The 14,625-nt window shown below is 37.0% G+C and overlaps 1 protein-coding gene and 1 non-coding gene across 3 annotated transcripts in view; one reads left to right on the forward strand and one right to left on the reverse strand.

Moving 5' to 3' along the window:
- Sv2c (synaptic vesicle glycoprotein 2C) overlaps positions 1-14,625 on the reverse strand; it is a 218,400-nt gene that overhangs the window by 159,902 nt on the left and 43,873 nt on the right. The window contains exon 2 of one of the 2 annotated variants that reach the window (XM_015497779.2): positions 5,066-5,744. In XM_015497779.2, coding sequence (XP_015353265.1) covers positions 5,066-5,648 — 583 coding nt within the window. In that variant the 5' untranslated portion in view covers positions 5,649-5,744. Of the gene's footprint in view, positions 1-5,065; positions 5,746-14,625 lie in introns of those variants that run through there. The other variant, XM_048800118.1, reaches the window with a different exon arrangement.
- Positions 9,853-9,925, forward strand: Trnaa-agc. The gene has a single exon. It is a non-coding gene; the product is annotated as a tRNA-Ala (tRNA).

The raw sequence follows: 14,625 nt of genomic DNA on the forward strand, positions 1-14,625 counted from the left end.
TTATATATGCATAAACTTACATGCTATGATATTTTTGGTCTAACTTTATTTTTAACTAATAATACCAACCAATGCTAGTTAATTCTAGTTAATGTTGTTGACATTTGAAAGGAAAACTAGTATGCACTGCTCATTGGATATTTGCCCAGGAAACCCAAGTGATGTGGCAAATTGCAACCCAGGATGTGAACTTCCAATGGCAACCTCATCAAGATTAACAGGGGAAGGGAGGCAGGGACTGGAACACCCTAGGATGCCAAGCCTGTGGGTTTGATCTCCAACACAAAATAAAAATCCAGAATGCTAATTGGCCCATTAGAATGAAAATCAGAATGGCTAAGAAGACTGGCACCTTTGGCAAACACATTTCCACATTTCTGATGGATAAATTCTAGAAAAAGAATTGAAAACCTCAAGTTGCCTTGGAGCATGGAGTTGGCATGAGAGGTCTTAGCCACAGTCTTTGGAGACTAAAGGCCAAGAATACCTTTTGTATCTTTCCCTGCCATAGGGATAGACACAGCCATGAAATCAGGTAGGACAAATCCTTAGAACAGGGCTCTCCAACCCTGAGCAGAATTTGGAAGGAAACTGCCAACATCTGAATGCTTTTTTTTTTTAATCTTATTTTTTTTTGGTGGGGTTCTTTTTTTTTTTTGTCTTTTTTGGAACTGGGGGTCGAACCCAGGGCTTTGCGAATGCAAGGCAGACGCTTTGCCACTGAGCTACATCCCAGCCCTGAATGCTTTTTCTTGTTGCCTCTGCTACTGATGAGTTCAAATTCAAAACAACATATTTCAACATTAGATATGTTCAGATATGTTCCTACCAATGAGGTCTCAAAGTGTTAAATATCTCAGAGACTGTCATTCATGCATTCAACAAATACTTGTTGAGATCCTATGATGTACCACACACAGATCTGCCCTTGCTCTCTCCAGTTTTCTGAACACCATTCACTTGTCATCCTATTGCAACCTGCCTTTGTCCCACCTACACTACTAAAATTCCGGTCCTGAAAATGACTAATGTTTATGGAAATGAGGAGTTACAGCTGATGTTTGCCTTCAAAAGGATAAAAGAAACTGTACAGAATGTTAATCATTGTATAATTCAGGCATAAGTAACAAGTGTATTTCAGGATACAAGATGTTGTCCATCTATTTTGTACTACTCAACACCTGGCCATAATAATGTTTTGGTTCCTAAATATTACTCATTGGAACCCTCAGCAAGAAAGAAGTTGAACCAACAGTGATTGTGTTCTCTGCTTCACTAGGTGGGTCTTAGGAGGAAATAAGCCACAAGTGGTAACCAGCCCCTCTGATGGAAAAGTGGAAGGGAAGAGTGGTCAATATTTTGCTTGTTCTGCTCTCGTGGGCTGAAGCTTGAAATGGTTACATTTTCTTCCTGCTTTGGACCCAATCTACCCATCTCAAAAACCCTTGAATAGGCATCAAGTCAGTCGTGGCCCCACAAAGGGACTCACTACCAGCATCCACTGTCAGCCCCAGCCAAGGAAGGGAAGAGAGCCTGACATCTGTAAGAACCCCCTACTGTGACCAAGGTCAAGGAATCCTGAGGACCCATTGCCCCATCACCCAATACACAGGCTTTAAAAAGTTCCAGCCTTACTCATTGTGTCCATCTGAAGAGCCATCTGTAGCAGCCCATAAATTAATTGCCAGATTTAGGAGATTGGTTTCAGTCTTTGTTGCAAAACTCTGCAGCACTTGAGATTTATGTCTCCCTTCCTTCTTCCAGCAACTTTAAGATCTCCCTACTCCTGGTTGCTCCTCTATCTTCGGCTTTTTCTCAGCCTCCTTCATGATGTATCCTCTATCACAGCCCCATACATGGCATGCTGCAGGAAACCAGCCTTTTTTTGGTTAAGGTCATTGGCATTCTTTAAATAATAACCTTCAGGCACTTCTGCCTAAATCGGAAGCAACCCATTGATACTCATTTTCAATCCTCCTCAAGGACCTCAAAGTGAGAATGTTTAAAACTACACTTCTCATCTTCCTTTCTCCTGCTTACAGCTCTACTCTGAATTACCTAATTTAATGAATTGCCTTTCTTTCATTAACTGATTCCCTCCATCAACTTCAAAACCAATCAATGAACAAGACCTTGCTGACTCTAGAACAGCTCCCAAATCCAATCCTCCTCTCCATTGCCTCAGTCAGAGCCCTACTCCTTAATGAATTACCCCTGCTTGAAGTCTCTTTATTTAAATTTACCTCTCTTTTGGCTACTGATACTTGCTTCCTTATTCTGGCAATGTGCAGACATTTGTGATCTTTCCCCATTGGACTATAAAAATTTCTTGGATAGGGAAACCTTGTCTTTTTAAAAAGACTTTTTGTCCTGTTATTCCCTTTGATAATACTGCACTTTATATATCATAAGGACTTAATAAATAGACTTTGGCAATGGAGAATGGATTATTTAAAAACGGAAGGCATTTATTTCCCAAAAGAGAAGCTCATTAGGTAATTAAATATTTACTCTACCTTCTTCCAGCCAAATTAGGTATTATAAATATACACAAAGACCACACACACTGGCACATGTAAACATGGTAAGTCAATCTTACAGCAAACACAAAGAGAGGATCAATCTCCCAAGTAATTAAAACATAAACTGGGCCATATTTTTATTCCTGGTTGTCCTTGAGAAAAATGACACAATACTTATTAACAAATAAAAAAATATTTGGCAAATCCCTGTTCACAAAATGCCACCAAACATGGGTCATGCATCTTTCTTTTTTGCATTTTTGATCCCACTGCTCTGACTTAGTGTGGTAATTATATTACAAAGCTATTATCCGATAAAATGAAAATGGCAAAACAATTTAAATGCTTGTCTAAAGAGACTCCATTAGAATGCAATTATGAGTGAAATTACAATGGCAAAATAATTGAAATGCAAGTCTGGAAGGCATAGTTATGAAACCATTAAAATGCTTCTATTGGGGACTTACAACTTTGAGTGAAACTATACACTCCTGGGGACACATTTTTAATTCAGTAAATCAGGCAGCATTTATGAACACATGAAAAATCTAAGCTCTTATTGTTCTGCAGCATTATCTACACTTCTAAATGCCACCTGCGGATTGTCACATCGTTAGGGGGTACTGGGCTTGGTGAATAGGCTGATAGGAGGACTCTATGTAATTCTGTGTTCTCATTCAGTACCAAGAAGACAAGGGCATGAGGGTAAGCTGGACCTAGCCTTTTCTGTAATGTTTCCAACATAAACTAGCAACGATAACATGGAAAGATTTGTATTCTAAATTTAAGCCAGCAATTATTAAATCTCTATGTGGATATATTTCTAAGAATCTATCTTCTTGTAACATTCTGCAGATATATTCCTTCAGGAAAATCTTGAAAAATTTAGGTGCCCAGGTTCACACTGATAAACTTGATCACCAAAGACAAATAAACCAACATAAAAAAATACAGTGCTGGGTACACAACAGATGTGCTGAAATGATCAATTTGATGAATGACCAAGTCTCTCCTCTGAAGCATGGTGAGGTCTCCATTTGATGGTTGATCACATCAATGCATCTACCAACAAATATGCAAACCATGCTCTGAACTACCACCCCTTGACCCTTTGTAGTCTGCTTTCTTGGATCCATTTCTGCTAGTTAAAAAGAAATGAATTAATTCTATGGATGCACCTTAGAAAAGAAATAAGTATGAAAAGAATAAAACGATGTAGACCCTTCTCTCCTTCATGATTCTGTATCTTGTGTTGTTAGGAAGAAAGAAAATGGCATTTAATTTTAATCATTCAGAAAATTTCTCAGCATCAATGATTATAACATTATTTAATAAAGTTAGTAGGTTTCCACGCTTTTTGTTGTTTAACCTGTAGTCTAGATTCCCTTGGAAACATATGTACTAAGTATTTTTACTTTTATTTGCAGACTCTGAAACATAAACATTTTATATGTACATGAACATGTTCTCTGAGGCTAAATTTGCAAAAGGAGTTTGAAAATTCTCCTGCCTTAATGTACTATGTGTTTGAAGTGAACTCAAACTGTTGGGACACCCCACTGTGTGCATGTTTCTCAGTCTTTTTATTCTTGCACAAACTCAGAGAGTGTTAACTACATCTTTGTAAGAACATTGGGTGTGTGATAACTGTCACACAAAATCAAAACTTCTGTTTAGCTATTTTATAGAGAGATCATATTATTTTTGACACACAGAATTTAAATATTAATATAGCTTGAAATACATTATCATATGAGAACATTAAGTTTTGCTAGCTTAGTCACAAAGATACAAACCTTGAAACAGTTTTTTTTAAAGTGATCTAGAAAAAATTCCGTGAATAAGTCTAGTTGAAAAAATAAGTAAACATTTACAGAGATTATAGGAAAAATAAAGATTAGCAGGGTCCTAAAGATATTTAAATCACAGTATTACATGTAAAACTTAAAGTCACGCTGGTCAGAATTTTATAGAATTAACCTCTCTATTTAAAAATGTGCCAAATGAGTTTCATATAAATACATATTTTTGGAAGTCATATCACATACCAAGGTGCCACAAAATGGCATTTAAGTCAGTGACAGGCTGCATTTATGACCATGTTTCCGTGAGATTATATCACCTAGTGACGTTGTAGCTATCTTTGTTTGTGTTAAGTACACTCTAGATATTTGCACAAACTCCATATTGCACACTTCTCATAATGTATCCTGTCATTAAGCAGTATGGCTTATTATAATAATATAAGTTAAAATACATTGCTTTCTCCTACTTTGAAATGCATACAAATGAGTTGAATTGAAGAAGAGATAGGAGATAAAGGAAATATAATAAATGTTAACTCTAGGTAGGGGATATACAGAGGTATTCACTGTAAAATTATCTTGGTTCTTTTATATGTTTAAGATTTTTCATAATATAGAAATTTGTTGAAAAAAAATGCAGTTCTCTGGGTGAAAGCATTTATTCTATATGGTGATTACCTGTGCTCAACAAATAAACCAGTTTTTTTAGAACTCGTCTCAGTGACACAATATACTCACCCAGCCATCCAGATCCTGAATTTGGTATGCATAAGTCTGTCTCAGCACTGGGTAACACGAAGCCCACGACAAACACCTCCACACCGTCCGCCATGAGAGCCATGCCCAAGACGAAGAACAGGGCCCACTGGAAGCGCCCGTGACCACACTCCTGGATTATCAGCTCATACTGCTGGGCCAGCTCTTCTTCATCAGCTCTCCTCTCAGACTCCAGCTCCTGGCGGTCCTTGTACTCATCTCCTTTGGGCTGCCCCACCGACACTATGCTGTCTTTCCCTTGGTTCATACTGGGGATGCCCTGGTACTCCCCTTCATAGATCTCATCTTCCTCATCATGGCCCTCGGTAGCTTCGCTGGAGCCTTCATCATCATTGGCCTCCCCATCGTAGGTTTCTCCAGGTGGGTAATAGTCATCATCCTCCTCATCTTCGTCTTGGAACCGACTGTAGGACCTATGGGTGTATTCATCCTGGGCCCGGTCCACTGCTTGATTCACCTTCTTTACTGTTTGCTTCTTCACCTCTCTGGCAATGTCCTTGGCACCCTTCATCAGTGAAGTCCTATCCTTGTAAGAGTCTTCCATCTTATCTCACTGATGGCCAATGAGAAAATGGGACTTTTTCAGACTGTTCAGTGGCTCAGCCCTGCCAGCATCATCCACTTTGGATTCAAAACAGAACTGCAAAAGAAGAACCAGAGGAGATATGCATTAGTCCCTTCTGGTCTTTTTTTTTTTTTTTTTTTTTTTTTAAACCATCTATTTACTGGTCTATTTTCACTGGCCCACAGCCTAAGACACAGATGAGCTTTACTTGGTTTGATCTCAATGCCTACCTGTGTATCCTGGTTCTCTGTGCAAGTGTGATCAGCACATGGAACTAGGGGCTTTTTAACTAGGATTTTTACTGTTATTATTATTGTTTTGTTTTAAAGAATTTTGCTCCAGGGCAATGTAACAAAGGTATTCCCCTGAAAAATAAACTAAGTATCCTACGCCATTAAAGGGGTACCCAACACATCTCCAAAATGCTATAAAGATATACCCTCATTGAGAAAAATAATACTGCTCATAGATACGCAGACACCTATGCAGACTGCAAAGGCAAAACCAGAGTACTCAAAAAAACTATGCTGGACCTTCTTTCTTCGCATTAAAAAAAAGAAAAACAAACAAAAACCAAAAAACCAAGCAACTCCTTAGCCAAAGCTATCAGACTATAATCAAATTGCATTTCTTCCTACTTTCATTATGTTTATCACCAACAAACCATAACAGAGACTCACACAACGTGCAAAATGGACAATGAGTATCTCCACCTGACATAGTATAGCTATCTTATAGTTACACTTGTTCTATGTATAGGAAACTGGGATAGTTAACCAAATGACTACAGTTGGACTCAGCAGTCATTGAATGAGAACATATGTCTTATCCTGTGGGGGTCTGCCCTTTCAGCCCCACCCTGCAAGTCCCCCAAGCTTCATCTCTATTTTCTTCACATCTGGACACACACTCACCCCTCACATACACTCTCCCTCCTACCTTGTCCTTTTGACACTCCAGTTAGCTGCTCTCTTGGATACCAGTCTGTAACCTTCTGTGACCATCCTTTGGTTTTCTTTCTCACTGATAGCCCCCTAAGTCTAGGATCATTAAATTCATGCTGACCTCATGATAAATTCTATTTCACTTGTCCACTGAGCTGTCTCTTCAAATGAGTCAATGTCTATCTTTGTTCATAAAGGTGAAAAAAATCCTTTTCTCCCATCACTCATTTCCTGAACCCTAAGCTGTGGCAACTTTCCAAACACTGATTCATATAATGGTCAATTCTACGTTTTCTTTTTGTATATAGTGTAAAACACTTGGTAAGTAGCTGTTACAAATATACATTTAACTGATCATCCAAATATCACACATTAACCCAGAAATAAGAACAAAAAGATGGTTCTAAGCATTTTTCAATAATGAAAAATCAACTCATATTTTATAGTCTCTCTAAAGCAAAGAACATTTTTCAGCTTTTAATTTTTCTTAAATAAGGATAAGTATGAATACTTGTCTTTTTTTAGAATAAGCAAAACAATTTTAATACAGTTTTTAAAGATTGGAAGATTTCTACCATTTGATTTTAAGATTTATTAGTAACCCACTATAATTCATATAATATAATATAATATGGCATAAAGACAGAAAAATAAACAAATTAAACCAGACGAAGTTCATAATTTTATCCACATATATTTGCTCAATTGATTTTTTCTTTTTTTAAATTTGTTCTAATTAGACATGACAGTAGAATGCATTTTGACACATTGTACACAAATGGAGCAAGTGACTTGAGCTGCTATAAACATTGATGTGGCTGCATCACTGTAGTTGAGTACTTGTTTTGAAATTCTGTTTAAAATCAGGTATTTATATATGTTGCAACTGGAGAAAGTTGGGGGATGAGTAAGGGGATCTCTACATTATTTCTTGCCACTACCTATGAATCTACAATGATTTCAAAGTACAAACAAGTTTGTACTATCCTTGGAAAACATGTAGCTTATTTTAGCTAGCAGGTAGATTATTCAGGTAATAGAGTTATACTCTGTGGCTTTTACTCACTGAATGGTAGAAATGGTAGAATGACATCTGCTTTGGAAGGTCATGGCTGAATTAAATCAGTAGTTCTCAAGGTGGAACCTATATACCAGGTATGGTCCACAAGAAGGCCCACAAGTACCTGCTTATATCATCAATGCTTTAGTCGATCACTTTTGTATCAGGAATAAATACCAGAGTTATACTACAGAATTTCACAACCTCTTTTCTACGTCATCTAATAGATGCTGAAATAAAGGGAATTGTTGTTTCTTTTATTAGTAATGGGTTTTATGTGGACAGTAATTTCAAAATGTGATCTTGTTTGTTCAGATAAATGACCCCAAGATGGTGACCTAACTTCAAAAGAATCATCATGTTAGTGGCCAAGGAAGCCAAGAAATTCTGTAAAGCAATGAAACTTTCATAACCTCCAAGGGATGAATGATGTTCCTTTTCACTTATTAAAGTAGGTTTCTTCCTCCATGAAATAAAGGTAATAATTCTCTTACAGTATTGGGAAGATTAAATGACTCACTGTTTACTCTATTTTTAGGAAAGAATTTGACCTACATCAAGTTCCTCAGCAATAGACCCTACTAAAAGGATCCAGTGCAAATCATTTATGAAAGAGTAAGGGGGTGGGGAAGAAGGGCAGGGGGAGGAGGAGGGATAGAAACAGGACTGCAATTTCAAGCAGTGTCCTGAGGAGCAAGCTTCAGCCTGGTCTTGTAAAGGAATTCCAGAATATAAGTGATGCTCACAGTTCTCCTCCATCCAGGGCCAAGAGCTCGGCTTTCATAGCCCCATATTGGTCAATTTTTGGCTATGGGCCACCCATGGCAAGTGTGAAATAGAGGCTCTTGCAGCTCTCTGCACCAGAGGACAAAAGCAGTTCTAGTCACCTAAGGGCAGTCATTTGAAGAATAGCACAGTTGCTGGCTAAGGGAAGTAAACACACAGAGAAGCCAAGATAAGAGAACACAAGAGATAGTGAAAGGGATCCAAAAGCATCCAGAGGGATCCTTAACAGCACCTCCTCCAATAAACACTTAATAATTAGAAGTTCTGCTCATCATGCTGAGTCATAAGACTCACAACGAATTAAAAAATACTTTTGTAGAAGTGACTGTTTAAATCAAATGACATTCACACAAAGCATAGCTGACATATTCAATGATATGCCCAGTCATTGTGTGTTACAATCATTTTGCATGAATATATAAAATATAAAAAAATAAGTACTACTTGTAAATAAGAGTTATTCTAAAAATGGAGTTTGGTTTTTTGTTTCTTCTTTGGTGGTTCATATCAAGTAGGAACACTATTTTAGAACTGCTCTATACAAGTTCCCAACACACACAACCCACTCACAAACACACAGATGTTTCTGTTTCTCCACGCTGCCTACTCCTTCCATCTTTCCTTCTGCTTTATCCCTCATCATCACCATCAGCAAAAGATCTTGGATAGCTCCTCTTCCCCAAAACATTTTAGCATTTTCTGAATGCTGGGAGAGTCCATTGTTCTCATATCTGTACTAATGCATCTTTAAAGTTATTGTGCACTCATAGCTCACTGATAACCTATTATTAGCTCAGTCATGGGTAAGTGCTTCAGATGTATTGTCACCCAATAATCCTCACAACAATCAAATGGGATGCATAATTTTTAAGTTCCCATTTTATAGATGGGGAAACTGAAACCTTCCCAATAAGAATGCAAAGCTAGACAAATCCTACTCCAGAGCCCAATAGCTTAATCACCATATATACTATCTTTCAGTGGAAATGGGAGCCTCTGATAGAAATAGAGATATGAAACAGCAAGTCTGTGGAAAAAGGTAGCCCTTACACCAACAGCATAGGGATCCTCCGAAATATTTATTGATGCCTGATGTGCAGGGATGGGGCAGAGAGGCTTTTTATAGAACAATCCTTCTCCTGAGCTTGGATCTAATGGAGAAGACAAATAGCGATCAAATTGCTAACTGATGAGATAACCGTGCCCACATTTTACCCCGACCTTCCTTCCAATTAGGACACTCTGGGCTAGGAAATGAGGTGGGATGGTGAGAGGTCATCCATGGAGCTTTCCACACTGAACACATTTTTGAGAGGAGGAAATAGGGAAATAGCTATTGATTCATCAACCCAACGTGTCTAAATCTTTGGCATCAAAAATTTATCATTTGGGTTGTGGTTGTGGCTCAGTGGTAGAGCGCTTGCCTAGCATGCATGAGGCACTAGGTTCAATCCCTGGCACCATATAAAAATATAAACAAATAAAATAAAGGTATTTTGTCCATCTACAACTAAAAAAATATCATTTAAGGAAGCCTCTTGTCCTCCAACCCTCTCAATTACCCATATGTGTGAATTCCTGTTCCTCAAAGTACAAATCAAAAGCTACCTCTTTCATGAAATAATTTCCTTTCATTCTTGCTTAACCAAATCACATCCTCCCAGGTAAGCACAGCTGGTTTCCTCTTGCCATTCAATCATGTATTCCATCCTTATGGCTATTGATAAATGGATGGTCTTTCTCAATAGGGTGCAAGCTCTCTGAAAACAGAGACTTAATAAAATAAAACACCATGAAGCAATGTTATTAAGTGAGGACACAAACACCACACAGGGGCCAACTCTGGCCCTCATTTCTTCATGAGGGAGTTCTCTGCATCAGTATTTCCCCCAAAGTGCTTTTTACAATACACTATAAGGTGCTTTGAGAGAAAAAAGTTCCATCATCAAATAAATTTGGCAAGTCTTTATTTCATACTTCGTATGCCCTCCTCTTGGAAAGTCAAAACGCAAAGCCTTTTATAAAGAATCTTAATTAAAATTTGATGTCCTACCATTCCCAAACTTTCCTAAGAACAGAATTCCCACCCTTGACATGATACCAGGGAGCAGTCATCATTATATACTATGGAGAATTACACTATTAAGGAGAATGCTAAACCCCTCTAAAATTTTAATATCTCTATTATAAAATATCACAAAACTCACTAATTAACATTAATTGAAGGAAGCAAGATAAAAAGCAAAAACTACATTTAAATGTATTTCTAAAATGAAACACATTATTTCAAGTCTATCAACAATGGAAAGTTCAATTTTCAAAATGTAATTGCTTATAATTTTTAAATAGACTTCCTACAAAAATAGCATTTAGCATATTTGAATATTTTAAAGAAATCATTCAAAAAGCCTGGAAATATAATTTGAAGTATACTGATATTTTAAAATACAATTTGACACAGTTAATTTACTCTATAAAGAATATATTACTTAAGCCAGGTAAATATGACCTCAGCAGTTGTTCAAATCTCTGCAAACCCTAGATTAGTGAAACCTGAAGTCCTTAACCAAATAACAAACCTCTCTACATAGGCGAACTTTTCTAAAGGCCCTAGACTTCCTAATGGAGGGAATATTCTCAGGGGAGTCAAAGTAGGCAGTGTATTCCTTTGGCAAGTGTCTAGATTTAATTTAATACAGTTATTTTCTTTCTGGTTACAAAACTAAAAGTGTTTCTTTAAGAAATAATTGAATCTACTTATACCAATTAGGATGGTTACTAGCAAATAAAAAGGTAATAGTAGCAACAAATGTTGGCAAGAATATGCAGAAATGGGAACTCTTGCACACAGTTGGTGAGAACATAAAATGGTATGTCACTCTAGGTAACAGTATGGTCGTTCCTCAAAGAGAAAATAGAATTACCATACAATAGGTAATACCAATTCTTGGTATATACACAAAAGAAATGAAAGCAGTCTCTAGAAGAGAGATGTGCACACCTTTGTTGACAGTAGCATTATTCAAAATAGCTAAAACATAAAAGCAATACAAATGTCCACAAACTGATGAATAATGGATAAGCAAAATGTGATAATACACATAGAATGGAATATTACTCAGCCTTCAAGAGGAGGGAAATATAAATATACCACAGGGAATTTAAATTTTATATATAAATGTAAATATTCAAACAAAAATACATGAACAGATGTGTGAAAGGAAGATCAGTAGAGAAAGGAGAATGGGGAGAGTGAAAGGGGGGCACAAACTGAAATCAAATTCAATAAATGTACAAATTTGTCAAGATGAACCCAACTACTATGCATAACTAGAGAAAGGAAATTTTGACACATGTTACAACATGTATGAACTTTAAGGACATAATGCTAAGGACATTTATGATTCTATTGTCACAGAAAGACAAATACTGTATGATTCTGTTTATAAGAGATCCTTAGAATAATCAAAATCAGAGACATAAAGTAGAATAGTAATTGCCAGAGGCAGGGAGAAGGGGGTTCAGGGGATTATTGTTTAGTGGGTACAGAGTATCAATTTTATAAGATGTAAGAGTTATAGAGATGATGGTAATGATGGATGCATAATATTGTGAATGCATTTAATACCACTGACTGTACACTTAAAATATTAAGCAGTAAATTTTATGCTATGTATATTTTATCACAATAAAAATTTGGGGGAAAGGGGAGTAATTAGAAAATTCAGAGTCACAACAAATAAAATAAAAATCATGTGCATTTCTACTACCCAGAGATGCCTGCCTTTTTTTTTTTTTCCTTTTGGCAGTATTGGGGATTGAACACAGGGAAACTCTACTACTGAGCTACATCCCCAGCCCTTTTTTATTTTTTATTTTGAGACAGGGCTTGCTATGTTGCAGAGACTAACCTAGAACTTGTGATCTTCCTGCCTCCACCTCTGGAGTAGCTGGGATTGCAGGTGTGCACCATCACACCTGGCTTAAAGCGGTGCCTATTCTTTTGGTTTGTTTGTTTGTGGTGCTGGGGATCGAACTCAGGGCCTTGTGAATGCAAGGCAAATACACTACCAACTGATATATATCCTCAGCCTAAGAAATGCCTATTTTTAGCAATTAGCAATTATATTTCCAGTATGTAGACTATATGGATCTGTGAACAGATGATTAATTTAGATCATAGTTTATATTTGCATTTGAAGTTTTACTCTATGATCTCTAACTCTTTGAGTGTGAATTTTCCCATTTGCTGAGTTAGTGACTACCTAAGTAAGCAATACAGGACTTCATCCCAAGTTTAGTAATTCTTGATTATAAATATACATTTTAAAATATTTTTAGTTGCAGATGGACACAATGCCTTTATTTTATTTATTTTTATGTGGTACTGAGGATCTAACCCAGTGCCTCACACGTTCTAGGCAAGGACTCTACCACTGAGCTACAACTATAGCCCAAGGGCAGCAGTTCTTGAAGTATGGTCTGGGGATCCCCAGAAAATCCCAAGACCATTCAAGTAATCTGTGAGGTCAAACAATTTTTTAGAAGAACAGTAAGATGCTAATTCACTCTCGCTTTATAGGGGCATTTTTCAGAAGTTTCATGAGGCATAGTGATATCTTTGCTCTGGTGGCTAATGGGACATGTACTTATAGATTGTGATTCAAAAAGCTTCTCAGGTTTAGTTTCTAATAAGGTAAACATCAACAGATATAACCCACAAAAGGGAAAGTTCTTTCATTATTATTAATTTTTAAGAGTAAGAGTAGGTCCTGGGACCAGACTAAAAAATTCAGGACCACTTTTTTTTATTGGTTGCTCAAAACATTACAATGATCTTGACATATTATATATCATACATTCGATTCATATGCTGTATGAATTCTTATTTTTCCCACGTGTACAGATTGCAGGATCACATTGGTTATACATCCACGTTTAATACACACTGCCATACTAGTGTCTGTTGTATTCTGCTGCCTTTCCTATCCCCTTCCTATTCTCCCTCCCCTCCCCTCATCTCTCTCTACCCCATCTACTGTAATTTTTCCCCTTTTCCCCTCACATCCTCTTATATGTAATTTTGTATAACATTGAGGGTCTCCTTCCATCTTCCGTGCAATTCCCCTTCTCTCTCCCACTAATAGGAATTCTTTCCTGCTTGGACCCTACATTGTGGAGACCTTTCTAAGGTTTTTGTTTTGTATTGGTTTTCTTATAGGGTTTTGAGTTTGCCTCAGCTAGAGCTCCACAGAGATCAACAAACAGATGAGTTAATTTGTCTATCACTGTCTATCACTATCTATCTGAATTCTTGGATTTCCACATTGTACAGAGACACTGGTAGGCTTAGGTGGGTGACATTTTCATACCTTCGTCTATGACAGTTGTGGTGGTAGGCTATCCTTTCTCCCAGGTGCAGATGGGCAGTATGTTCCTATCTCCCAATCTGCATGCTGGCCACATACTGGTTATAACTTGGGAAGTTTAGGATCAGCTTCCACACAATCCAATGTGTTACTTTGCAATTTCTGGCACCTAAAGATTTCTTTTTGTTCTTTTTGAGGTCAACTATTTATTACCTGAACAGTATTTTGAAATGTCATCCATGCATTTGAACTAGGGTATAGGGGCAAGGAGACAGGACTTAGCATGTCCTCAATTCACCATCTTGGTCCAGAGGTTTGCACTTCTTTAATATTGAAACCTTTCTCAGGTTTTAAAATTATTTATCTACTATTTTTATTTATCATATACCATAATTCATTTAACCCATCTCTTGTCATTGGGCATTCAGGTTGTTTACATTATTTTAGTATAATCAATATGTAGTGAAATATACCTGTGTGATATATCTGAGAAAAAGTAAAGGAAAATCTAGTATTGATTTTTTTAATAACATCATATTGTCCTTCAGAAAGGCTGTGGCAATTTATGACTTTTAGAAGAATGTAGGAAGGACCCATTGCCTTGTATTCTCACCTATACTGTAAATTAGCAGTTGAGATTAGTGAAAAATGGTGTTTTATCATTTTAAGTGGCATTTGATTACCAGTGAAAGTGAACATTTCTCTTCTTGTGAATCTTAACTTTTGCCCATTTTTTTTTTGTATTGAGGTTTATATTGGGCTTAATGGTGACTTCTAGAAAAATATGTCTATTCCCT

The sequence above is a fragment of the Marmota marmota genome, unplaced genomic scaffold, assembly GCF_001458135.2.
Source record: "Marmota marmota marmota unplaced genomic scaffold, marMar, whole genome shotgun sequence".
NCBI classification, from domain to species: Eukaryota; Metazoa; Chordata; class Mammalia; order Rodentia; family Sciuridae; genus Marmota; species Marmota marmota.